The 25,738-nt window shown below is 54.6% G+C and overlaps 9 protein-coding genes across 9 annotated transcripts; 3 read left to right on the plus strand and 6 right to left on the minus strand.

Annotated features, from left to right (window-relative positions):
* Positions 1-433: 433 nt before the first annotated feature.
* CLUP02_02202 (major facilitator superfamily transporter) lies at positions 434-4,675 on the minus strand (the record flags this gene model as incomplete). The annotated part of the gene is made up of 12 exons (XM_049281236.1): positions 434-1,468; positions 1,531-1,944; positions 1,996-2,192; positions 2,735-2,845; positions 3,264-3,436; positions 3,499-3,566; positions 3,631-3,762; positions 3,816-3,923; positions 4,200-4,209; positions 4,289-4,338; positions 4,401-4,438; positions 4,627-4,675. 12 exons carry the CDS (start codon positions 4,673-4,675, stop codon positions 434-436), a joined length of 2,385 nt encoding a protein of 794 aa, XP_049137193.1.
* Positions 3,858-9,255, plus strand: CLUP02_02203 (uncharacterized protein; the record flags this gene model as incomplete). Its single annotated transcript, XM_049281237.1, has 22 exons — positions 3,858-4,271; positions 4,321-4,340; positions 4,404-4,513; positions 4,552-4,748; positions 4,794-4,975; positions 5,037-5,067; positions 5,120-5,181; positions 5,308-5,379; positions 5,616-5,713; positions 5,788-6,160; positions 6,222-6,249; positions 6,329-6,866; positions 6,923-7,326; positions 7,377-7,569; positions 7,649-7,748; positions 7,807-7,879; positions 8,005-8,301; positions 8,533-8,640; positions 8,720-8,793; positions 8,855-8,911; positions 8,974-9,086; positions 9,143-9,255. The coding sequence occupies 22 exons, from the start codon at positions 3,858-3,860 to the stop codon at positions 9,253-9,255; spliced, it is 3,657 nt and encodes a 1,218-aa protein (XP_049137194.1).
* A 434-nt stretch (positions 9,256-9,689) lies between these two features.
* On the minus strand, positions 9,690-11,541 carry CLUP02_02204 (FAD binding domain-containing protein; the record flags this gene model as incomplete). The annotated part of the gene is made up of 3 exons (XM_049281238.1): positions 9,690-10,944; positions 11,012-11,212; positions 11,270-11,541. The coding sequence occupies 3 exons, from the start codon at positions 11,539-11,541 to the stop codon at positions 9,690-9,692; spliced, it is 1,728 nt and encodes a 575-aa protein (XP_049137195.1).
* A 2,737-nt stretch (positions 11,542-14,278) lies between these two features.
* CLUP02_02205 (uncharacterized protein) lies at positions 14,279-14,557 on the plus strand (the record flags this gene model as incomplete). Its single annotated transcript, XM_049281239.1, has 1 exon — positions 14,279-14,557. One exon carries the CDS (start codon positions 14,279-14,281, stop codon positions 14,555-14,557), a length of 279 nt encoding a protein of 92 aa, XP_049137196.1.
* Positions 14,558-16,188: 1,631 nt separating this feature from the next.
* On the minus strand, positions 16,189-16,623 carry CLUP02_02206 (uncharacterized protein; the record flags this gene model as incomplete). Its single annotated transcript, XM_049281240.1, has 1 exon — positions 16,189-16,623. One exon carries the CDS (start codon positions 16,621-16,623, stop codon positions 16,189-16,191), a length of 435 nt encoding a protein of 144 aa, XP_049137197.1.
* Positions 16,624-17,637: 1,014 nt separating this feature from the next.
* CLUP02_02207 (uncharacterized protein) lies at positions 17,638-18,264 on the minus strand (the record flags this gene model as incomplete). The annotated part of the gene is made up of 1 exon (XM_049281241.1): positions 17,638-18,264. The coding sequence occupies one exon, from the start codon at positions 18,262-18,264 to the stop codon at positions 17,638-17,640; it is 627 nt and encodes a 208-aa protein (XP_049137198.1).
* A 331-nt stretch (positions 18,265-18,595) lies between these two features.
* CLUP02_02208 (ATPase) lies at positions 18,596-21,382 on the minus strand (the record flags this gene model as incomplete). Its single annotated transcript, XM_049281242.1, has 4 exons — positions 18,596-18,943; positions 19,008-20,877; positions 20,939-21,154; positions 21,357-21,382. The coding sequence occupies 4 exons, from the start codon at positions 21,380-21,382 to the stop codon at positions 18,596-18,598; spliced, it is 2,460 nt and encodes an 819-aa protein (XP_049137199.1).
* Positions 21,383-21,910: 528 nt separating this feature from the next.
* Positions 21,911-23,091, plus strand: CLUP02_02209 (blastn match against entry EMBL; the record flags this gene model as incomplete). The annotated part of the gene is made up of 2 exons (XM_049281243.1): positions 21,911-21,918; positions 21,972-23,091. 2 exons carry the CDS (start codon positions 21,911-21,913, stop codon positions 23,089-23,091), a joined length of 1,128 nt encoding a protein of 375 aa, XP_049137200.1.
* Positions 23,092-23,233: 142 nt separating this feature from the next.
* Positions 23,234-25,088, minus strand: CLUP02_02210 (FAD-dependent monooxygenase; the record flags this gene model as incomplete). The annotated part of the gene is made up of 2 exons (XM_049281244.1): positions 23,234-24,563; positions 24,619-25,088. The coding sequence occupies 2 exons, from the start codon at positions 25,086-25,088 to the stop codon at positions 23,234-23,236; spliced, it is 1,800 nt and encodes a 599-aa protein (XP_049137201.1).
* Positions 25,089-25,738: the final 650 nt, after the last annotated feature.

Consider the following 25,738-nt stretch of genomic DNA (forward strand, 5'->3'; position numbering starts at 1 on the left):
ATATCACATAAAGCCAATGAGAGGCGGCAGGTTCGGGGTATGACGCAATTTTTATTATGTGTTATAGATTAATGCCTTTGGTTGAGTATCGTCATTGCGATGTTCAACTCTCATCCTACCCCAAGAAGGGGCCAGGTCGTGTGATGCTCATGCCTCATCGGGCATTTTCTCTTCTCCCCTAGACACCCTCAAAGCAAGATATACGGACCTATGCTCAGAGAAAAGGTGCCGTCGTAAGAATTTGACCGTGTTCACTCAGGGTTTGTACCCCTTTACCACTCAGTGGATGTCTTCGACGCTCCTCTTCAACCACTCTGGTTGTGTATGCCTCCCTTGCCAGTGTTCCCATCTCTCTCTCGGTAGACGTTTCATCTCTTACTTCAATAGCTAGACCTCAGAAACCTTTCGTCGATTCATTCATTGATAAAACAACTCAAACCTCCTCTTTCCGAGCAGGGCTGTCCCTCAAGCTGATCCTCCTCGCTTCCTCCCTCTGCTTCTGCTCCTCAACCTTTCTCTGCATCTCAGCCTTCCTCTCCTGAAGCGCGATACAAAACCGCGATCCCGCTCGAATCTGCTCGCCCTTCCAGATAAAGATGAAGGGGATGATGCACATGATAGCACTGAACCCACCGAGCAAGCTACAAGCACCAGCAATACCGAGCTTATTAAACATGCGTGTCGTCGCCAGCGGCAGCACCACAGCGAGCAGAGACCGGCTCGTCGAGGCCGCCGCGTTAGCGCTGGCAGCAAAGATCTCGTAGGCGTCGGTGAGATAGTTGAGCAGGGCGATGAAGATGAGCATGAAGCCCATCCCGAACGGGATGCCCGCCAGCATGGGCGCGACGAAGCTGACGCCTTCTCTGGAAGACCAGCCCAGCCAGAACAAAGAGATGAAGAACAGCGGTCCGCCGACGCAGGCGAAAGGGAGACGGCGGAACTCTTCGCGCTTGGCCCATGCGTGACCGTTGCGTTGCGCGCGGAGATGGCCCTGCTCCCAGCCGATGAAGATGGGCACCACTAGCAGAGCGCCGGCGCCTATGGGGAGGTAGGCGAGGCCAGCCACACCCGGTGAGAGACCGTAGAGCTTCTGGAAGATGATGGGGAAGGCCTGGAAGGACATGTAGAAGATTGTGTATACTAAGGCCAGGTAGGCGCACGTGCAGCTGACGATGGGCTCGAAGATGATCATGCGTACGGGGCGGGTCAGGACGACGGTTGCGATGTGCTTGAAGTCCGTGCTCTCCATCTCGCGGGGCGCGATGACGGCGGCGGAGGGGTCTAGTTTGCGTAACTTTCGTGCTCGTCGGAGGAGCAGGACGGGCGCGTAGGTCTCGGGGAGAAGGAGGATCGGGATGAGGGTCAGGCCGGCGTAGATGAGAGCCACCCAAAAGGACCAGCGCCAGCCTATTGTCGTGGAGCAGAAACCGGACACGATCGGGGCGAAGAGAGGGCCGAAGGTGGTTGTCTACGAGGTTTTAGCAAAGCTTCAAGGGAGTGAAATCCGGGAAAGTCGCAGGGATGACTTACGACCATGAAGGCTGTCATGGCACGGCCGCGGGTCTCGGTGTCCCCGTAGATATCTGCGAGGATACCGGCCACGATAGCGATGGGTGAGCTGGCGAATACGCCCGTGAAGAAGCGGAAGAAGAGAAACGCAGGCCAGCTGGGTGCGAGGGCGCAGGCCATGGTCCAGATGGTGAACATGACAAAGGTGACAATGGTCAACATTCTCCTGCCGAGATGCTCGCTGAGAGGTGCCCAGACTACAGGCCCGAAGACGTAGCCGATGAGAAAGACGGAAATGGGCAAGACCTGCTGTTGCTCGTTTGTGATGCCCCATTCGGCGGTTATGAAGGGTATCGCGTTGGATGGGAGGGCCGAGCCCATTGTGCTGTTGATGACTTGCATCATGGTTAAGCAAAGGATCAGAAACTTTTTGGTCTATAGCTCGTTAGTGATTAGATCTGTAGATATGCGACCAGAGCAACATACATGTGACCAGTTGTACGGGTTCTCTGGATCACCGTCATCCCAAGATATTATTGTCGGCTCATCTTCGTCACTTGATGAGTTGGGGCTGGCCATCTCCTTTTCGTCCAGACCCTGCTCTTCGGCACGAGCCTCATACCTCTGGCGTGCTTCATCTTCATCGATCCTCCTCACCGTCTCTGATAGAGAGGATCGATTGCCTATGGAGTGTTACACTGTGGTCACAAAACGTATTGTTCATGGGGATGCCCACGCTGCAAATAAGGCAGACTATCTGTAGCATCTTCTGCGGATTCGCTGTGGGCGGGCATGGCGAACCGTGAGCAGCGGAATAGCACACACAGTAATTATGTTCCTGTGTTGGGTTCCATCTCAGAAGACACGAGGAGAGAGCAGAGTGTGGGAGGTGTGGGTGAGGGTGGCCGTCAAATACGGAAATGGATGAATAATGGCCCAAAGAATAATGGCCCCAAAACCACAGATGCCCGAAAATCGGTGACTGCATGCTGCATGTGGCCGATCACCCTTGTGGATCGAGCCGGTCTAGTCGTCGTTCCCACCATACTTTTTTCACAATTCAGCAAACGAGAAGCATTCCTGAGTGGCCGGGTGTAAGAGAAAAGAGACGAAGCCTTATCCCCGTTCACGGCTGATGAGGGGAGGGGGGAAACAGCAAGCTACCTAGGTAGGTACCGGTAGACGAGGAGGAAAAGGCGTGTCTCGCTATTGGTTTGTCATTGACTCTCATCGGAGCCGAACCGCAAGACCCACTTGGTTTTCAAGGGCCGCTTATCCGGCCGCGGCGCGGCGATGTGCTTTCCCGCCGCATCCCCGGTGCTGCCCTTGTTGCCCCCTGCACAGAGGTCATTTGGGTTTGCGATAGCGCCATCGACTGCTGCGCTTCGTCACGACTCATAAGGTAGCGACAGCTATGCCGTCACCGGTAAGAAACGACGCCGCTAGTGGAATGCGCCGCTGCGTCTCAGGATGGGATCTACCTAGTAGGTATGCGTTGTTCAAAGATTGAGGTGCACACCCACCGCGGGGGCAGTTGAGTCGGCCGAAAGCGTCTACTCTTATCAGATCCCTTCGAGTTGCACCAACTTCTGCAGCGACGGAAAAACGTTCCCCCTCAGTGTTCATTGGCCACGATTTGATAAGATATTGACCGGTGTTTCTCTCAGGGTACGCGACCCGAAACGGCGATGCGATGCGTGACGACGTTGAATTTTGTTTCTCGATTGTACTTCTTCATGTCTCGAGGTTGATACTCTTTCCGAATCTGGCGTACAGTTCGACCTTGAGTTGGTTCATATCCTCCTTAATCGTTTCCAGCTTCGATTCTAACCCCTCGACATCCTCCTCGATCTTGGTCGATGCCTGCTCGAGCATCTCTATTGCTTGAGGTTGCGATACGTGGAAGTAAGCGTCGCCAATCTTGTATCTGTGGCCGAGCATCAGTATGGTCTTTCGGTGCGTCATTGAGAGTCCTTCGTAGGTGCGTACGGTACTGTTTCGTCTTCGTCCGCAAGCTCCAATTCTGTGCTGAGATCCTCGAGCTCTTCCTTTTCTTTCTGCAACGACACACAGATGTTAGATGGGGTTGCTTGTCGGTGATTGTATAAAGGTACGACTAACGCTCTTGTTCTTGAGTTCCTCCTCGATTATGAGTTCGCGCTGGTGCAGACGGCTGAACTTGTTGATCTTGTCTTGGTCCTCCCTCCTAACTTCGACCTCGTCGCCGACGGACTCCTCGTCCGCCTTGGTGAGCTGCAGATACGGTGTCAGTATAGACAGTAGACCATAAGGTGAAGGGTTCATACCATGCGCCGTGACAACATCTTGGTACTATGTGGTGCAACGTGATGCGTGGTGGGTTTGACGATGGTGTCGGTGACGGTGACAGCCTCAACACTGGAGCTCCCAAAAAGCTCAGAAGGAGGGTCACAGTAATGCGCCACAGTGCGGAGGGGCCATGCACTGCCCCACTCTCAATTCTCGGGGGAAGTTCAATCAAGGTCTCTCTCGCTGGTGGCCTGTGCCAAACACAACAAAACCTCTGGGCTCCCCCACACCGGAACGTCACACCGAGCCGCGATAGCTTGTACGCGACACCTCAATCCTTCCCGCGACTTCAATCTCAACTACGTTTGGTCCTCGCCGCGGTGCACGTTTTTCTCGCGATGGCACCCGGTCAAAAGGCATACCCGCGCGGTACTGTCAAAAAGATCATCAAAGCGCATTCGAACTGCAACTTGAGCAAGAATGTGGACGTCATGGTTAGTTGCTTACTGACGCGCCTGGCACGCCCTGCTGACCAGCCCTCAGATCTACCTCGACTACGTCCTGTTCATGCAGACGTAAGTCATTGACTCGAACATTGGGACGTATACCTACTGACTTCTTACCAGACTCGTCAAGGAGGCGGCTATCGAGTCAAAGAAGTCTGGTGAAAGAGGCATCACGGCCCGAAGCGTCAAGAAAGTGACTTCGGTACGTTGTACAACCACATCGACAGCAAGTCAGATTACATGGTGAGGCTAACATTGGATTACGCAGGACACCCTCACCAAGTTCCGAGGTTGATTTTCCAGTTCATCGATATCGAAACTCCAGAAATTACTCGATACTTACGGAGTACACAGCACTCATCTACTTCGCGACCCGGGGCCGTCGATGCCATTAGCGTGGTCGAATACGCTCGAATGCGATTCCGTTGGTGTAACATGGCGACCAGCAACAACATATCATATCTGGTATAGAAGGGCTATGCAAAAGATGGAATCGACCTCAAGGTTTAGGCGCTGGTCTGCGACAGAACAGAGGCTCGATTCATGCAGGCTACCGTCTCGTGCATTGAGGCGGCACGCAAAGGTTGGAGGAGCAGGGCGCAGGTGTTAGTGGCTCCTTCATCTGAGCAGCACCGGCCTGAGCCGCATCGACGTTTGAATGACCACGACACTATGATCAATGGCGACATAGTGTGTTTCCATGGATAGATTCTTTGCTATTGGTGGGTGCGGGTGGTGATGCTCGCGGCCTAGTCACTATGGGATTCTGGCGCATGAGTACGGCGTACAGCTTACCGTATATCCATAGATAATTCCCGTGAGAGAGCGACGGCTAGTTCCAGACAAGGCTGAGATGCCCTGCCTGGTACGTCATCGAAGCAAGATGGTGCCGCGAGATGTAGAACGATGAATTTCGTTTACTCTTGCAAAAAAGCCCTAGAGCACCTTACTTAGATGTACCCAGATTGGCAGGACAGCATGTAGGCGAGAAACATGACAGATAAAACATGCCAACCATTGAAAGCGAAACATGCAGTCTCGAAGACCTGAGGCGCCTCCAACCTAAATGCTCCATCGGTCTCCCATCTCAGTACAAGTGAATGTACCTTTTCTTCTGACCAGTTCTAGAACCCCGGCGGGTAGGAGTGGAGGCAGGGGTTTTTAGGGGAAGGGAAGGGGAACTTAAGGCGAAAACCAGCCTGGCGGCAGGGATGCTTCCGGCTCCTCAGCTCCTGGGAACCCACTCCTAGGTTGGATCACCGCCTGAACGCCTGAAAACCCCCCACCGAAAAGGTACTAGACCCCGGGACCTCAGCTTCTCCCGGCCGACAGTGTCCCCTCCACTGAGCTGCACTCTGGCCCCGAGCTACGTGCCTACCTGCCGTCTATGAGCTGGAGTGTCATCTTCCGTGAACCTCCAAATTTGATCCGTCCAAAACCTGCACATCCACCTCTTCACAATAACTTCACCTTTTCCCCCCATCACAAACGCCTCTCCTCTGAGTATTTTTCTTCGATCCTAGGACCTTCCTCCTACGATTGTACATCCCATCTTACCTCACTCTACACAAGTTTGTTTACTTGCCTCTCACCTGCGCGCTCTCTGCCTATAGCTGGCCACCACCACCTCTGGAAAATTCCCATCCAAGCTCACGCGACCTCGACCCTGTTGACTGCGCTCCTCCCATAAGCTTCAATATGACCGCCTCTCCCGTTCAGAACCCCGCGGTCTCAGCCGAATCCAAGTCAGCCAAGAAGAAGAAGGCCAAGGCCGCCGAGCGCACCGAGTCCCCTGCTCCCACTGCCTCTCCTGCCCCCGAGAAGGCTGACGCCTCCGACGAGTCCGGCGAGACTGCATACATTCGCGAGATCCAGAAGTAGGTCGAAATCAACGACTGGAGCTTCTCCTATTGCTCGTATGCTAATCGCGCTCCGTAGGAACATTCGCAACACCACCAAGAAGCTTGTCCGTGCCTACCCTATACCTTCACACTTACTTACCCCTCTCTGTGGCAAGGTTCATCAACTAACTTCCCACCCACCAGACCAATGCCTCAAAGATCGACAACCTGATTGCCGAGAACGCTGGCAAGTCCCTCGACGACCTCGTCGCTGCTCGCATTATCAATGCCGACCAGAAGGCGCAGTACCTCAAGAAACCTGCCCTGCAGGCCCAGATCTCACAGTACGAGGAGCAGATGGCCCAGTACAAGAAGATCGACCAGGAGTACCGCACTCGTGCTACTGCTGAGAAGGCAGAGCTTGAGAAGTCCTTTGCCGAGAAGCTGGAGAAGGAGAAGGCCGCCGCCGTCGCCGAGGTGAAGGCTCAGCAGGCCCAGCAGGAGGGTGATTCTAGCAAGAGCATCAACAGCAAGCTCCTCACCCTGTCACAATTCCTTCGTCTCGCTGCCGCCCGCCGCTCCGAGGATGCCGACCAGAGCAATGAGGAGAACAAGGCCCTGGAGGGTGTTCTTCTCGCCATCTACACGGGTGACGACAGTGCCGTCGCCACCATGCTCAAGCTGATTGACGGCGCCGAAGAGCAGACGTACAGCGTCAATGGCGAGCTGCTCGAGACGACCTGTAAGCTTTTTTCTCACACCTCGATAGTACATCCCATACTGACCTTTTATACCTAGTCGGCCAAGTCAAGGCAGCTGCCAAGGCCTACAAGTCTCCTTACGACGAGCTTGCGCCCGCCGAGACCGAGACCGCTGCGACCCAAGCTGTTACCGATCCGACCATTGCCAACGCTACCGTGAACGAGATCGAGGCTGGCGATGCTGCCATCACCAACGGCCAGACCGAGGAGGCGGCCACCGAGACCCCTACTAACGCCAACATCGGTAGTGGCGCCGGTAACGCCGCCGGCGAGAAGTGGGACCAGTCGGCCGACAACAGCATGTCGCTTTCTCAGGAATGGGTTTCTGTTCCCCGCGATCCTGCAGAGACCGAGACTGGCGTCGAGGCTACCCCCGCTGCCGTTTCCAACACCCAGTCTTGGGCCGATGACCAGCCTGAGCACCACGAGATCCAGCCCGAGGTACGTTCAAGTGAGCTGTGATGACCGAACGCGAGACTGACTGTACTTAGACCCCTGCTCCCGCTGCCGCCGACCCCAACGACGGCTTCCACCAGGTCCAGGGCCGCAACCGCGGCCGTGGCGATCGTGAGGGAGGCTACCGCGGACGTGGTCGTGGTGAGTGGCGCGGCGGTCGTGGACACCGTGGCGATGGCCGTGGCCGGGGAGGACGTGGCGGCCCTCGCGGCGGCTCCATCTCTCAGCGTGGACCCCGTCGGACTGAAGAGTCATAGAGACGCTCTGTCCAGCGGCGTTCTCTGGCCTCTCAGCGGTCATTGGGTAGGCTCAATTCCTACGCGGCGTCGCGCGTTACGCGACGGCGCATTACGACTGGGGCATGGCGACGCCCTTCGCAACGTGATTTACTACAATGGCTTTGATAGGTGTCAAGGCTGGTAAAGGAATGGATGGGTAAGGGATGTTGTTTAATGAACAATCAAGGCATTCGGTTCCCCTGTTCTGCTTTCTGGGCGGTTGGCATGGCTGGCGGTGTTGGGTTGCGTGGCTTACGCTTGTACAATACACAGCATGACTTTCGGGGCCGGTATACAAAAAAACATACGGAATGAGACATTAATACCCAAAAATCATGAGACCCTACGAGTGCTGATCAGACAAAACTCATGAGAACGATGTTAGAATGTAATCCTTACCAAACAAAGACGCAATTGGAAGCTGCACAGCTACTCAAAGACCAATGAGGCCCTTTTCGGTTTGCTCTTGAGGCTGGACATACCATGGCAGGCCAACGAAGCCAAGGGTGTCACAGTATCATCCCATCGCTTTACTCAATTGACAGCTCGCTATTTGAAGTTACTCGAAATCTCGACGAGTGATGAGAAAGCACCTTTGGATACTGGAGCGCCTTGGGCGGGCTTCCACAATATGAGCAGCTTGGCGTATCTCCCCTCTCTGAAGGCTGGAAAAAGCGCAAACGTGACCAAGTGCAATTCTGAGCTTGATTTACTCGATAGCTTAGTATTAGAGTTATAAATCCACTCAATAAGGTCGTCTAGTATGGCATGTCCAAACATATAAACTGAAGTACAATATCTCTTTTTTCTTTCTTAGAATACCAAGGAGGGAATTTGCATGATGTTAGACACCTGGTACCTTGACAGTCTTCCTATTATGACACTTGAAAATGATAAGAACTCCTAAGCGTAGAATAACCTCAAAAATGCTCTCATCGACTCATCCTTCCCCATCTCATTGGATTTCGCAGCTAGTCACATATTAGCCAACGTTGAGACTGGCGAGGAATTTGACGGCATCGTACGTATCAATCCAACTTCGTCATTGGCCGTACATCAAGCCGTTACTCGGCATACGGGGTTTCTGGGACTGGTGACAGACGTGCTGGGACTCGTACGGCTCGAGGCAGCGGGCACATAGGCGCCGGGTGAGAGATGCAGACAGGTTTGAAGTGTAAGAGGGAAGGAATGAGTTGCAGTCCATGTTGATGTGCATGTGGTGTTGCTTCGCCGAGATGCGGTGCGCTGATATCAATCCTCGAGATTGGAGGAAATATGCAAGAAGGATTTCTGTGCTTCTTTTGTTTCCTCTCGACTACTTAAGTACGTGTACCTACATGATGATCTTGTGTAGAGCCGCTTCAGCCGATGATACACACCTAGTTTTGGTCCGTGATCGTCATGTCAGCAAACTCTCCCCTTCCCCACAACGCCTGGTAAGGCTGCCGGTGCCGAGAGTTTGGAGAGGTCGGAGTGGAGACCGCGATGCTGTTAAGCATACCGACATTCTCACCTGGCTCCAGGCAGAAACGGAAAGGGTGGAGTGCCCGTTGCCTCACCGTTCCCATTGATGCTGACTTTGGAGGCGCATCTTACTCACACCTTACAAGGCGAACCAAAGGTAACCAGCGCCTGATTGCATTGGTTGTGGGGGGTGCTTATGCATCTCGGGACTGACAGAGATGGGCGGGGGGACAGGGGAGGGGATGAGCGGCCCTCACGTAATCACAGATGAGGAGAATCAGGCTCGATGGCGATGAACGGAGGCTTGATTGGGGGTCAGGTTTTGGACATCATTGACGTTGAGACTCGGTGGTGTTGCGGCCGAGAATGAGCTCAAGACAGTGATGGCCCCAATTAGATCGGGCTGTGAACATCATGGGTCTCCAATTTGGAACGCATCACCGACTCTTAATCACCACGTACTTGACTCGGAACAAACGGATTGAACCAGAAAAGGAGGTCACTTATACGGTGCCCTTGTCTGTATTAGATGTGTATGTACTCATAAGCCCTCACAAAACTCCTAGACGCTTGATTTCCAAAAAACCTCATTATCAAAAAAGACAATCACGCACGGCACATGCGGCCATCAGCAGCAACATTCCACTTGTCGCTACCGACCGTCTTGAGCGCGTAAAACACGCCCGAGGGGTCCCACTTGGTCTTGATGGTGAGCAACTTGTCATAGTTGCCGCCAAAGAACTTCTCCTTCCAGTCGGGGATGTTGAAGTCGGCCTCGTTGACGTAGTTTCCGGACCCGGGCGTCGCGGCCTCGATGGGCGGGATGATTTCTTCCGTCATGGTCTTCTGGTCCCCCTTCATCTGCTCCCAGTCGGCCGGGTCGTTGCTCCACGCCGTCGAGTACTGCACGTGGATGGCAGCCTTGCGGAAGTGCGGGTTCACGGCGTTGTCGACGCCCGCGGGCGCCGTGGCGTTGAGGGCCACGCCGGCGGAGAGGACGCCGTGGTTGTCGGCGCCGTAGCGGATGGCTGAGACGTAGGCCGCGCGGGCGGTGGTGTCTGTTAGGACGGAGCGGGGCACGAGGCGGGAGCCAAAGTTGTAGGACTCGACCTCGACGTGGCCGTAGGGGAGGGGACCCATCCACTTGTCGTAGTGGTCGCGGTAGCTCGAGTAGTTTGTGGCGGCGGAAGAGTAGGGGATGGAGAGGTTGGCGAGGACGTCGAGGAAGGGCTGGAGGATGGTCTTTGCCTCCTCGGCCGTCTTGTTGTAGGCCGTGAGAGGGTTGATGGCGAAGACGCTGCTGCTGTAGAGGAAGACGACCATGGCGCCCTGGTCGGTCATGCCGGGGAGGAGGGAGTGGAAGGCGTCGAGCATCTGCCACCACTTCTCTTGGGTGGTGTACGAAGCAGCAGTCTGGAGACCAACGCCGCCGATGGTGGCGTCGGGGTATGCGCGGACGGTGACGGCGGTAACGACGCCGAAGGTTCCGGGGCCGCCGCCACTGAGGGCCCAGAAGAGGTCCGCGTTCTCCGTGCGGGAGGCGGTGACGATCTTGCCGTCGGCGGTGACGACCTCGTACTCGAGCGCCTGGTCGGCGGCCATACCAAAGTTGGTGGTGAGGGCCGAGTGGCCACCGCCCTGGATGTAGCCTCCGGCGGGACCGACGGTGGGACATTCGCCGCCGACGACGACGAGGCCGGCGGTCTTGCCGGCCTCGGTGAGTTCATAGCCGAGAACGCCGGCGCCCATCTTGATTGCGGGGCCGGACCAGAGGTCATCGGACCAAGTGGTCACGGTGATCTCCTTGAGTTTGTGGGTCCATGCCGCGAGGGCTCCGGCACCGGTTGAGCGGCCAAGATGGCTGAGTCGTTGGTTAGCGATAATGCTTCGTGGGCGGGATGGCGCTTATAGGTGCGGATGAGACTTACTCATGACCCGTGTTGCGGACGAGGAATCTGATGTTGTTCTCCCGCGCAAAGTTGATGGTCTCGACAACATCTTGGGCAGATGTCACCTCAACAGCATAGTTGACGTAGTTTCCGAGCAGACACGGAAGCGTGCGATCCGTGAAGGGGTCGCAGGACTGGTTGGCGAAATAGCTCTGCATCACGGAAGAGGAGGAGGGGAAGCTGAGGGGTTTGTTAGTCGATATTCCGCATAACTTGAGAGATCAAGTATGAGCTTACTGAGTCTCGGGAAGAGTCCACGAGTTTTGCAGCGCCGTGCAGGCAGCCTCGTCGTAGTTGGGGTCGTGACACACGGAGCCAATGGGCACGGTGGCGATGAGCTTGCCGCTGACAGTGGTGTTGAGGGTATCCCAAGCCGTCGTGGCGGGCCAGCTGGCGTCGCCGGGGAGGGAGCGGCACGTAGCATTCTCGACGCGCTTGGGGAGAAGGCCCGCGGCAGCGAAGGGCGCGGCGACCCTGGCCGCCGTTGCGATGACGGCGGAGGACTTCATCTTGACAGGGCTGAAGAGAGAAAGGAGCGGAACGGAGGAAAGTCTTGGAGCCTTGAGGAAGGGGACGGGAAGGGGATGGCCGACCCGAGGGGGGATATTAAAGAATGACTAGGCTGCAGGGAAGACTCCTGACGAGTTCATCAAGTGGGAGGGCCATGATGGAGAGTCTTTATATTGAGGAGAAGCAAACTGCATTGGAGAATCGAGAGACAGGTCGTGAATGACCAGGGATCTGTTTACGGCGCGACGGCGAGCTTTCCTGGCCCTGCTAGGCGGGCTGTGTTGCTTGAGGCATGGTGCTTGAGGCATGGGGGCGGATAATGGATGTCAATCTCCCTTCTCGACTGGGTACTGTGTGAGGAGCAGCGTGAGTGTGTGTCGAGAGTCGAGGAGTCGAGAGTTCTCCTCCTCCCACGACACGCCTGGGGCCCGTTGCTGGGATTATCCCCCTTTGAGCAGCATGCTCCGGGATAGTGTGGTGGCTACGGGGTAGATGCGGAGCCCCCCCTTCAGCCTTTGCTCTCTCTTTTGCCCTCTCTTTCGCAGAGTCTCTCACAGACTCACACACACTCTCTCCTTGATTCCATGAGGCTTGAAGCGAGGCATGGACCAGGGCAGTTGTGTGCCATCCACACCTTGCACTTACTTCTCGTCCGCTCTTCTGCTTTGACCACGGGGATCGACACGAGGTTCTGTTGCGTAGAACAAGAAGAATTGGCATCCGTCCGGGAGTCCTCCGAAGCCGAAGAAAGAAGACGGGGGCTTAGATGTCAGAAGAGGGAAATGAGACGTGCGTAATCTGTCGTTCGATTGCGGCAGGCTTCTGGAAGGGGATGTGGAACAAAGTTGACCAAGTATTGACTTTTGCATGAAATTCGAATCTCGCAAACTGCCGGGGGTGCTGGTCAAAGCGGCTGGAATGGGATGAACAAACAGGATGACAGCACAAACCGCTTACTCTGGCACTTCTCAACTCTACACACAAACCCAGTGTGAATGCGAAGTGATTGCGACCAAGTGCGAGGAACCTAATCAACGGGTCAACGTATCGGTATGGGCCTCACCCCCCTGTTGGCGCTAGGTGTTGTGAACTCGTGGAGTTTGCCTCGGCCCCGATGATCAGTGTTCCCCTACTGGACCAGTCGAGGTCCGACGGAGAACCCAAGAAGCCCCTGTATTTCCCCTTGATCTGGATCCTTCGCGCCTGCAATCCGGGTCTCCATGCCTTCTTGCGCGTGCTCGTTCACTCTGTTCCTGCAGCACAGGCCCTGATGCCGGTTCCGTTACTACATGACTGGCGGACAATTGGACGATGGGGGCCGTCGCGTGTCCTTGACGTTGGGTGGAAGTTGGGATCAACGGGAAGGGCTGATGGGACCTGTTCTTTTTCTGCCCTACGCTGATTGAGTACGGATGAACGCCCGCTGATTCGTATAAACACTGACACGAATGAGATTTTGGTGGTGTCTGTGTTGACTTGACTTGCTAGGTTGAGAACGCCGTCTATTTTGAGTTGAAAGAACAAAGCGTCAGCTAAGACATGCATACATAGCACGCGCTCCGAGTGTGCCGGTGTGGGGGACTGACGGCATTCATCGATCAAGAAATCTCTTGTCGTCTTTCCTTCTTTTTCCAATGGTTGGATGGACTTGTTCCCTCTTTGGGCAAAGGCAGACACACCATTCTGCGAAAACCAACAACAACCGAGTTCCAACAAACTAAACAAGATCGAATCTGCCGGAGCAGAAAACAATAGTTTGCCGCCTCTCCCGTGAGGAACCACGCCACACAACCGCATGAGGTAGCAAACACAGAAACGCCGTTACGGCAGCCATTCGTTTCTGTCTAAAACGCAGTTTCTCCGTGGTGTCCGCTCAATAGCATCAGCCACTAGCGCCGCCGTTGTGTTTCCCATCAGGATTTAGGTGCGGCGTTTGTGGCCAGTTCAAGCTTCTCAACGGCCCTCTCCCGCGAAGACCAAAGTTTAGTTCTCTTAGCCAGACCGTCCCAACGTTCCAAGGGGGCCCGCGATGTCACTCACTAGCCTCGGGGGCAAAGGACGGAAAAGACGCAAAGGTAAGGGGGGTCTTTTGGCAGGCTGGCACGTTGTGCCAACGTCGCATGTGGCGACATCGAACCATGCGCCCATAAAACTTCGGCGATATATTCCAAAGAAGTCTCTGATGTAGGTCGTCGAGTCCAACATCCAACGTCCAACAGCCCCGCAAAGGCTCAGTGAGAGGGGGCAGGCAGTTGGGGGGATCCAACCGCAACCCTATGCGAAGCAGCGAATCTCTTAGCTTCGGAAGAGTGCCGAACCTGGCATCTTCCCGCTGCGCCTCTGAACGTTGCAGGAGAACAACAGCCAGCATGCCAGCAGCTCGAACCCAGTCTTACCTCTCTTCTTCTTTTTTTCTCTTTCGGCGTTTGTGTTTGCTTACGGAATACCAATACCTTGCTTGCCATCGCGCCAACATGTTCTGCAATTCCACTTTGGCGCCAACACGTGCTGGTGCCAACGGGGTGAGGGGCCGGGAGGCGAACCGGTGGATTCGGATGGGGATGTCTGCGCCGGGATCATCTCGGGGATCAAGTCTTCTTTCGAAGCTCGTGCGCAACGTTAGTTTGATGGAGTCTTCAAAAGACAATAGAGGAGTAGTATAGACTAGTACGGGGAGAGCCTAGGAGGCTGACGCAACTTCCTCCCATGTCTATCCGTACATGTGTCTATATTCCGATGGTGGGGGCCGTTTTTATCTACGGACACGTCCTATGCTCCTTTTGCTCTGTTCTTCTGTCTCCTTCGGGAAGGAAGATGTGCGGCTCTGCCTATTGTCGTCCTCCTCAATCCGTATCTTGCAGCTATTGTCCGTCGCCATGGCCCGGGTCTATCGGTGTTTGCCAAGTCTCTAGACTGTGTTGCATTGCAGGACAATCCACGGATCCCGGAGAGGCCTGGCGGTGGCAATCATTCTCACGTGGACAAATCTCCAGGTTCCGAGGTCGTGTTCACTGAATGCTACTTTGAGGAATACGCGGTCCACGACCGAGTAGGCTAGCGCGCCACCGACTCGGAGAGATACATAACGGCTGAGGCTTATCACGATGCCGCTGCCGGCTGTCAGCTGTCACTGTTTACTTGGGCAGGGTCGGCCGCCGGCAGCGAGTTTGTCCCCGGCGACGAGACCCCAATTCAGATGTGGTTGCCGGTGGATGAACCCTGAGAACGTCTCAGGTACGTCTTCGCTGTCGGTGAACTGCCATGTCCGAATGGAAACGATATGCCGGACTCGGGACTCAGTGTATGTTTTCTCTTGCGGCATTAAACATTTGCAAAGGAGGCGCAGAGTGGTTTGAGGGTTGGGGATAGACTTGGCGTGAGTTTTATTGAAAACACAGTGGTTCCCAGGCACTGCCTGGAGTTTAAGTGAGTCTAGATATGCCGTTTCTTTATACCTATCTTCCGTTTTATTCATTATGACTTGAGACAGTGGACGATGAGCAGCCGGGGTCCTCCTGATGCACGAGGAATACCGGGGGACAATACGCACTCATTGCCTGAATCACTGGATACCCAGCAGCCCGCCTCCGCAGACCTTATGAGGAGTCTACTGTCATCCCATTCTAACAACAAGTATCGAGTCTGATAACCGAGGGATGAATGTCGTGAAGTCTTGTTTAGTCCGTGATGTTCCGGTGCTATTTGGGCTCCGGTGTTTGACCCTCGGTCGGCTCCTGTTGTTTTTGAGTTTTTGAATTCTGTCAAGATGTCCAATCGAACCTCTCCTGTTGCGTGAAGCACTTAAGGTAACGTGGTAGATTCTCGTCAGTAGCTAAATGTCACTCATCACATGATGAGCTGGTTGTATGTAGCAGTCGCTTGGCAAAGTCGTGCTCGGCACGGACAATGCTACCCAAGGCAAGGTAAGGGGATTCTGAAGATCGTGACACACTTGGCGGCGGGTGCCTCTGCAACGCTACCTCATCTTTGCCATTTGCGGGGTTGAACGCATCTCATTGAACGCCCAGCATTCTCCGTTCTCGTCCCAAATGACTTCTTCAGATTCTTCCACGATGAAAGGAGAGAAATCATTGATGGATACTCAAATGAGGTCAGGATAAGCGAGACTCGAGGGCTTATGAGAATTCGTATACGACTCCTTCTAAATACTCCTCAGCCACATGCCTCTAGATCCTCTAGTGACAGGAGGACAAGAGAACTGACCCCAGTACCTCACTCCTTCTTTCCAGGCAATCCGTTACTATACCTCCCGATCCTTCCCGCACAGATTCAGATCGACATGAAGACTTACTGCTTCCAAAAATGTCTTCCGATCGCTTGTCTGTGAATGCAAGGGGCTTTTATTCGGGTACGTGTTTGTGCAGCCTGCGTGCCGTGCCGCCCATCGCCAAGTCCCTTTGCCACAATCCTACACTGGATGCTCCTGACGATCTAGGAAAGAATTGCTCTCAGGCCGTTAACTAGCCGACGCATCTGCACGAAACCCGCATACGTAGAAACGTGTATCCGGGTATTCATGGTCTTGTCCACAAAAGCAACTCATCAAGAGCCGCCATGGATTAGAAAGATTCGTAGAAACATGAAAACTTGTATGCTTGCTCATCAACTTGGCTTCATTAACGATTTCAAATAAAGGCCACAAAAGGCGACCCAAGAACACGCCCACTCGAATCAATTTTGACGCCTTCTTTCCTCAACAGCATCCTCTTCTCATCAAGCGTAATTCCCTCCCCGTTCTTCGGCCACTTGCCCTTGAACCCGCCCAAAGCACCGCCCGTAGCAACGACCCGATGACACGGCACCTGCGGCGCGAAAGGATTCCGACGCAGCGCGTTGCCGACGGCCCTCGGCGACGACTTGAGATGCGCCGCCAGAATGCCGTACGTCGTGATCTGACCCTTTGGTACTTGGCACAGGGCGGTCCACACCCGTTTCTCGTACGCGGTGCGATTTGAGCGAGCGATGCGGTCTAGTTGTGTCTTCATGCCTTCGCCTTCTGGGATGGATATTGAGATGATGTCGCGCGTCGCGGACGTCTTCTTGGTGGTGGTGGTTGTCATGGCGATGGTGTAAGTGTGAGATGAGTGAGAGGGTTTTGCTGAAGGCGCCGTGGGTTTTCAGTTTTTGCTTCTTTTGTAGAAGATAGTTGCAGAGTGACGAAGAAGTGTTCTTGAGGAACAAGAAGTGATTGGAATCGAGGCATTAAGACGCGTGTGAGATTGTCTTTCTGAGTCAACGGCGAAGGTTGGGTCAAATGTCAAGACAAGGGCGCGTCACAAGCGCGACGGTCCAAGCGGGGACATTTGACGCGAACTCGCGGGGTCATGTGACTTGATACTTAACCAAGGGTGAAGCACAACTTCAACATTGGACGTCAGACAACCAAGCGAAGGTGACACAACTACGTCCGTAGCGCGCTTTACTTGACGCTTTAAAGGACAAAAACTTCAAAATCCAATTGATTTGCTTTGAGGCAGTGGGCAAAGACCAAAAAACAGGTGACGGCAAAAAAGAGTTCACCCCCCCGGTGCTGATACGGGGGCTACATCTCTTGGTGCTCATGCTGGGAAATTTCTGGTGCTCATACTGGGATTCGAACTCGTGTAATCGTATGCGCTTAGCCTGTCGTCGAGTAGGCTGGTTGGTGTAGAATTTAATTGTCGATTCACCATAAACCATTCCACCACCCAGCCAGTTTGACCTGACCCATCGACCTAGACGGGCGCCTCCTGGCTGGTGACAGGAATGGACTTGGAGGGGTATATAAAGGCTCTACTGCCGATCAGATGAAATTTTGGGTGCGTATTCGTGGACCTTGAGGGATGATACATTGAGCTCTCGAGCAATGATCTTATGTGGATTTTGCATACCATAGTATTTGTACGGGTATCGGTGACATCTAGACTTTCCAGACCTGATTCCATAGTGTACTCTTTTCCCCCAAAACGCCAGAATAAGGTAACCCAGTCGTGATAAATCTGCGATTGTAACCATACCATCGCACGCTTCAACGAGTCCTCCGCAGCAAGAGACCATCCAACAGCCCCCCCCCCTGCATCCATAACCCGAGTCTCTTAATCACCAGTATCAACCTCAAGATCCAGCTGCACACCGTTGCTGACACCATAATCCTCCAGCGTAAGATTGTCCTTGAACGGCCGCTCGCCCTGGCGCTTCAGCAAGATCTCGTGCGGCTCCCGTCCGACCCGTTGCGCCACCATAATCTTGAACATCTTGACCGGGTCCGAGGCCAGACAGGGGATCGCGGCCTTGGTACCGAGGCGGTCGTTGACGTGCACGATAATCATCTCCTCGCCGCCGCCCGCAGCCGGCGCGGGTGCAGACTTTTCCTTCTTGGGCTTCGTCGGCGCATCCTTCGAGCTTGAGGCGCTGGCGGTGGGTTTGTTGTCTCTGTCTCTGTCTCTATCTCTGCCCGAGTCGCGGGGTCTGTAGTTGTCGTCGCCGCCGCCGCGGCGGTCATTGCGGCGATCTCTGTCCGAGTCGCGATCGCGGTCGCGACGGGGGGAGCGGGACCGGTTGCGGTAGCCTCGCTCGAGGCCTCTTCGTTCGTTACCGTCGTCGCGGTCGTCTCTGCGGCTCTTGTCTTTCCATCTGAAACCGCCTTGTTTCCGTGGTCTGTCTCTGTCTCTGTCTCGATCGCGCCGAGGCGAGCGTGATCTTGATCGAGCTCTGTCGGCCATCTCGAGGTGGGTTGGTGGACGGTTGATGGTGGGAGATGGAAACTGCAGCGGAAGCTCAGCTTGGTGCCGTGCACTGTGACCTCACCGCTGGCCCCACAAGGTGCGGCGGGTCAGAATGGCCGCCCCGCAGAAATAATCGGATTACATAAGCCGGAAGGCCTTCATCCTCGAAGCTTCATGGGTGTCTTTTCATCATCATCGAGGAAATCAAGGCACTTGAAATACTCTGCTTTGTATGTATGATTATTGTGAAGTTTTTTCTGCCTGGGGAACTTCGACTTCTTGTATTCAGAGTCTATTCTATAGTTTGTAATGCAACCACCTAGTCCCTTTACTCGTCTAGGGCATTGGAGGAAATAGCCGTCACAAGCCTGTTTGACAGACTCTCCAGCATGTCGGTGCCTTGTGAGGATGCCTCAATCTTTGATTCCTCGATTGACTCAAGAATCGTCTTGATGCCAAGACCGATCTTGTCCGACCGAGTGTCATTGCGTATGGACTGGATGACGGTCTGAATGTCGTTGCCACCAAACATTCCTGACTGGTCCAGGACTTGGGCGAGTTCGCGTACATCAGATATGGCGGGTACCGGAATCTGTCTGCGGAAGTGCTTAAGAACACCCAAGTTGCTGAGTACGAAGCGTTCTGAGGTGGTGACCATGATGAGGATACGACGGCCCTACATGGAGTTAGTAACGATTGATCCATCTAAAAGTAGATAAGCAAGAAGAACTGAAACTGACCTTTGGTGGCTGGGTTTGGATGAGGGAAATGAGTCTGTCGAGCACCGTGTTGGAGAAGCGTGGCCCAATTGGGTTCCACTCAATGAGTTGCTCAAAGTTATCCAAAATTACGATGCTACGCTCAGACTTGTAAGCGTCGGTGAAAACCTTGGTGAGGTAGTCCTTCTTTCCAAACTCATCTCGGAAAGCAGTCAAGTGCTGAGGCGAAATGAGCTTAACAAAGGGGAAGTCTGAAAGGGAGGCGGTGTGGGCGGCCAAAGCAGTCTTGCCTGACTCCGGGGGCCCGTGAAGAAGGACTGGTATCCTGTTGAGAACATCTGACTCTTTGACTGTGTCGATGTAGCCCTGCATCGTGCGGATAATGGCGGGGATGTTGTTGTTGAACTGAAGGATTCCCATGCCAAGGGCAAACGCCAGCTCGTCTTCAGAAACACCATAAGCCGGCTTGACCTCGGTCAGTGCGTTGTCGAAATCGTCCATGGTGATCTTCATCGCGGATACATCATTCTTCATCTTAGCGCTGTTGCCGACCTCGGTGTGACGGTTGAAGGCGAACGACGTTGCAGCCTTGACGACACCAGAGATCTCGGCACCAGAGTAGTTCTTGGTGCGAGCTGCCAGTGAGGCCAGGTCAACCTTGGAATCCATAATGTTGTTGTCTCGCATCTTGGCAGTGTGAATCATGAAGATTTCCTTGCGTCCCTCTTCGTTGGGCAAGCTAATCTCCAACTGAACCTCCAAACGACCGGGACGCAGAAGCGCCTCATCGATCATGTCTTTACGGTTGGTCATACCGATGAGCAGGATGTTGTTAAGCTGGTCAACACCGTCGAGCTTGGTGAGAAGCTGGTTAACAACACTGTCACCAACACCAGTGCCGCCACCGGCACCGGAGCCTCTTTGCTTGCAGACGGCATCCAACTCATCGAAAATGATAATATGAAGACCACTCTGGTCGCCCTTCTCCTTATACTCCTTCTCAGCATCCGCAAACATCTTTCGAATGTTCTCTTCAGATTGACCGACAAACTTGTTGAGAACCTCAGGACCGTTGATAATCTTGGGCTCACGAGCGTTGAGCATCTTTCCGATTTGTCTAGCGATAAGCGTCTTTCCGGTTCCAGGGGGGCCGAAGAGCAGGATGCCCTTGACGTGCTGAATACCCAGCTTCGCTACCAGCTGGGGAGGGAAGACGCGAGAAGCAAAAGCTCTGCGGAAAATGGTGGCGAATTCGTCCTGGAGACCACCAATACCCATATCCTCAAACTTGAAGTCTGGCGAGATAATGGGGTTGGCGTTACCCTGGTGCTCACCGACCTGAAGCTTCATATCCGACTCGGCGCCCTTGAAGAAGGACAATAGCGTGTTCGTGCTGAAGAATCCGCGGGCAGAAGGGTCTGATGATGTGACGACGGCGTCGGGACCTTTGCCTCCAGCAAAAGTGATGGTCTTGACGGTAGCAAAGATCTTGAGACCTTCAATGTCCAGCAGAGTGCGCTGACCGGGGGCGAAGAAGTGCATCTGGAAGAAACGCTCAAAGACCTTGGCCAAGTATTCGTGCTTGAACTCGTAGTTGGGGTCCCTCTTCATCGAGGCCCAGGACAGCTCGAGGTCCATCGCCTCGAGGTGAGTTGCGCCTTGTCTGTTCGCATCGTACACCTCACCCTCGAAGGTGTCGGTCATTCCGATCTTCAGCCATGATCGTTGCGGGTCGGACAGACTGATGGTGCCCTCGGGGAGTTCGGGTGTTGGTCGCGCTCTGACAACGTTCTCTCGTACTGTTCCTCGGACAGGGTCTCTGGCTCGAATCAGGATGTTGATGTCCTGGCCGTCGCGGCTCGGGGCGAAGTCTCGGTAGCTGACACCTGCGCTGGGAGGGGAAGGGTTAGCAGCGGAAGAGAAGAGGGACTGCGTGTTCGAAAGATGCTTACACGTTGGCATAAATAAGCTGGGTCTGCAGGGCCTTGTCCCTGACTTTCTCGATTCTCAGCCGCACACCGGGCTGTCTCGGCGACTGCGGCTGGCCGCGGGGGAGCGGCTTCTCGGGGAAGCTCATATCTGAGGCGCTCGGTCGGTGTGGCAGAAACGATGGGATCGCTTGGTTGTGAGGTTGGTTACGATTTCGTGCGGCCGGGTTGTTCTGGTTTCTTGTTCTTGAGATGTGTTGAGGAAGACGGTGAGGATGACGGAGGGGAGGTTATGTACACTAATGGTAGGTGGAATGGTGCATGTTGGAGGGGCTGCGCGGCTTCGTCTTCGCTTCAAGTCCCCTGGGCCCGGGGAGCGCTAAACCTTGTTTGGGCCAAATGGACACAAGGCGAAGCAGGTACGTATCGAGGGGACCCTTACCTTACCCTTGCTGCAGCGAATGGCATGGAAGATGCGCTGATGCCTATGTGGATCTCACCCGTGGTTTGTAACCGTGTTCAGTCTGTTTCAACTCTGGCCAGTTTGAGGATCCAGATGTCTTCTTTGCAGAAGCGTTGCTGCCTGCGCAACTTGAGTGTAAGAGGGTGTCCAATCATTTTCAGGCGTTGACCTCGTACCATTACCTAGTATCTACGGAACGAGTCCTGTTATAAGGTAACTAAGTTTGACAAGGAAGTTGTTCCGCAAATTCCATTGTGACATGTGCAGCAGTTCCATTGACTGACGGCGGGAAGGTGCAAGTCAAAGTGAAGTGGGGCACGCAGCTGCCGTCGCCAGGCATGACCCACTTCAGGTCTCCAGCTGCCGCCTAATTAATGACGTCGATTGGCTCGAGATATAGTCTAGTCCCTTTTAGGACTCACTGGAGCTGCTCGCATTTCGGACTCACAGATTGCGAGCCATCATCCTCATTACATAAACTCTTTCATAGCTTCCTCTTGGTAATGTAAGCTTTCCAGGGGCCCAAGTAAATCATGCCGCTGTAAGTCACATCTGTCGACCAGTATGATCAGCCAAAATCTAACTGATAAACAGACACCTACTGGGCAAAAAGTCTTGGAACGTCTACAATGCGGACAACATCGCCCGTGTCCGTCGCGATGAGGCTGCCGCAAAGGCCAAGGAGGAGGCCGAGGAGCAGCGCATGCAAGAAGTCGATGCCGAGCGCCGACTAGCTATCTTACGGGGTGAGGAGCCACCGCCACTGCCTCCAACAGAAGAAACCCCTGACGATGAGCCAAGACATCGGGACCGTGATGCCGGTTCGTTCGGCAGGGAGAGAAAGAAGCGCAAGCGCGCTGGCGAGGACGACACTGACTTTGAGTTACGTGTTGCAAGAGAGCGTTCAGGCGTCGTGCAAACAGCCAACGAGACCTTGCGCAAGTCAACCAGCTCTGCGCCGATCGTAGATGCAGCTGGGCACATTGATCTTTTTGGCGAAGAACGAAAACAGGGTCGCCATCTAAAGAATGAAGAGGCGGAGAAGGAAGCGGCAAAAAGGAAGAAGGAAATGGAGGACCAGTACACAATGCGATTATCAAATGCGGCCGGCAAGGACGGTATGGTCGGCCCTTGGTACGCAGCATCTGGGTCAAGAGCTGAACTCGCAGAGCTCGAGCCCGCCGGCAAGGACGCATTTGGCAACGAAGACCCAGGGAGGAAGAAGAGAGACGAACAGAGGATAGTAGCGAATGATCCTCTTGCCATGATGAAGATGGGAGCATCCAGAGTAAGAGAGGTGAAGAAGGAGCGCCAAAGATTTGAAGCCGAGCGACAGAGAGAGCTCGAGCAGCTGCGCAAGGAGGAGAAGCGAAAGGAGAGACATGAGCGGCGAAAACGAGAGCATCGGAGGAATGAAAAACGCCACCCTCGAGAGAGGTCTCGTGAAAAGGATGATGGTGAAGCCAGATCCCTTTCGAGGAGGGAGAGCGAACGCCATCCTCGGTCCAGTCGAGAAGATGAGCGCCGTCGGAGCAGGGACCGTCATCAAGAAGAGAGAAATCACCGACACGAAAGAAGGGACGAAAGCGATAGGCGATCTAGAAGAGATGAAAGGAGCCGCCATGAAGGAAGAGATGAGAAGAAGCACGAACGAAGCAAACGAGACTCTGACTCACGACACCGAGATGACCACCGACGGTCGGGAGAACCTTAAGAACCAAGAAAGTTTCAATTATGGCAGTAAAAATGATATTTCTATCTACGAGAGAAGGGCAGAAACAGCTAGTTGTGATATCGAAGCCAAGCCAGTCACAGTCACGAGCGGTCATCGAAATACCATCACTAGACCGAGCAAATCAGGCCGATTTGCACAACTTGCCACTGTTGAGGTTGTAATTCCAAGCATCGCTTCCGACGCCCGACAAGACGAACAGACTCTCGGAAGGGTCATATTTGCTCTTGATCTCAACCAGACGGTCGTAGGAAGTACCGTAAAAGTCCTCCTTGAACATGGAGTCAAAAGCATTGCCCTCGTTCATGTAGGAGCCAGCACCCGGTGCCCACTCGCGCCAGACGGGCTCCTTGGTCTCTTCCAGCCACTGCGCGACACCGTCGAGAGCCTCTTGGGGCGCCGCGTTAGGATCCGCCGATGCGCCGTAGCTCATCAGGTGGATGTACGTAGAGCGCCACATCGGGTTGAGGGCACCTCGCATCACCTCGGGGACGTTGCGAGGCCCCAGCCCGCCTTGCAGACCGATGACCATGAGGGCGCTACCCGTGGGGTTCTGCGGCACGCTGAGACGCTGGAGGTACCCAGAGACGGCCGACACCGGAGTCTCCGCGAGTTCCTTGCGTCCGAGGAGGCGACTCGTCATCATCCCAGCCCCGGCTGCGCTGGGCGATGTGTTCAGGCTCTCGAAGAAGCTCATAAAGTCAGGCTGCGATGACGGCTCGCTCAGGGTGACTGTGACAGATTTGTTGCCCACCTCTGCGAGGATGCGAGCTCTAACGGGCTCGAGGAGCAAGGTCATCTTCTCTGCTGTCGTGTTGTACGCGAAGAAGCCAATGGAGGCGGTGACCTTGCGGACAGTCTCGGACGAGTTGGCAGGTAGAGCTCCGGCGCTGAACATGCCGGTCCCGGTGAGAGTCCCGTCCATCAAGTCAGGCATACTGGCGAGCAGGGCTGCGGCACCTCTCCAAGCCGCCTCTCTGGAGGTAGTGTCGTTGCCGACGGCCGACACTTGGATGCCGCTGGAGACAACATTGCCCGGCGGGGGGTTCGCCTTGATGACGTACTCGGAGACGAGGCCGTACTGGCCGGCGCCTCCGCCGCGGACGGCCCATAGAAGATCCTGGTTTTGCGCCTCGTTGGCGACAAGGATCTGGCCGTCGGTCGTCACGACGCGCACTTGCAGGATCTGGTCTGCCGCGAGGCCGTATGTGCTCGAGAGGGGACCGTGACCGCCTCCCTGCATGTGTCCGCCGACTCCGACTGTCTCATCAACGCCCCCGACAACAACCTTGTTGAACTTGGCTGCTCCTCGAGAGGCAGAGCCCCAGTTGTGGCCGCTTCCCAAGGTGAGTGCCGCCTCGGTTCTATTATCGCTGGGGGAACTCCACTCGGGGTGGTATTCGAGTTGTTTGAAGTTGTGAGTCCAGATGGACAGCGAGTAGGCGCCGGAAGAGCTAGAGTCAGGTTAGTGCACTGAAAGCTCTGGGGATGAGATTGAAGACATCTTACCGGCCGTTGAGATCGTGCCCAGTTCCCTTGATGACGATGCGAATGTTCCGCGAGCTGGCCCAGCCCATGGCAGTGGCAATCTGCTCTTCCGTCGTGGCGTTCACAACGTACTGCGGCGAGCCGCCAATCTCGCAACCCTTGGCCGCGGACTCACTCGGAGGGAGACACGAGTTGTTGGCGTAGATGGAGGAGTCGATGGACTCAGGAAGGGATGCGTGGTAGGCGGAGTATCCCCATCCCTTCTCGACGTCTTCGCACGACTGCAAGGAGCCGAACGGGTTTCCGGCGTAGCAGGAGGATGCGGCGGGTCGAGTCTTGATGAGAACACCGTCTATTGTTGCGTTCAGCGTCGACCAATCCTCGTCGGACGGCCATGCAGCATCGTCGGGGGTGACTTTGCATGTCTGCTGCGCGGAGACGCCTAGAGCGCAGACGGTTACCAGGAACGAGATGACGGTTTTGGCAGCCATTGTGGTAACGAGAGAAGGTGACGGGCTTGTGTGCGTGCCTGTGAGATACTACCAATGATAAAGGCCATGATGCGGTCTCGATGGGCATTTTTATATCAGAACGGTGGACTCCGCCATCTTCTCATTTTCGTATCGTTGAACGACATTCCACTTTCGTCACATTTGCCATCGCTACAGATGTTCAGTACCAATTTCGTCACGATACTAGTTGTCCCGGTCCAAGTCACATCAGACGGAAAGTTTCCACAGGGCTATGTCGACGGCGCGGAGGGCACGAGGGTATCTCCCCTGATTGCCGAGCCTCCGAGACGCGTACAATGTGCTGTGGCTAGTGTAATAAGGCATGAGAAAACAGGGTATTAAGAAAAAGCCCACTCAAAAGTCGGTATTTGTGATGACGATATGCCTCCGAAGCCACCTCCCAGAAAGTGAGGACCGCCGTACGCCGCGCCAAGTCCGAATAGCTCCATGTGTTCTGCCATTTGCCGGTGACCTTGTACAGAAACAGAATCTACATCCCAGTCATCAAGTGTACTGCGACTCGTTAATACTGGACAATTATTCTAAGACAAGGGAGGGGGGAATTGGGTAAAACTAGGGTTTAAGGCTGGAGACTAAAACAGGGGCCGGACTTCATGGCTCGTAGAATA

This window comes from Colletotrichum lupini, chromosome 1, assembly GCF_023278565.1.
Source record: "Colletotrichum lupini chromosome 1, complete sequence".
In the NCBI taxonomy this organism is placed as follows: domain Eukaryota; kingdom Fungi; phylum Ascomycota; class Sordariomycetes; order Glomerellales; family Glomerellaceae; genus Colletotrichum; species Colletotrichum lupini.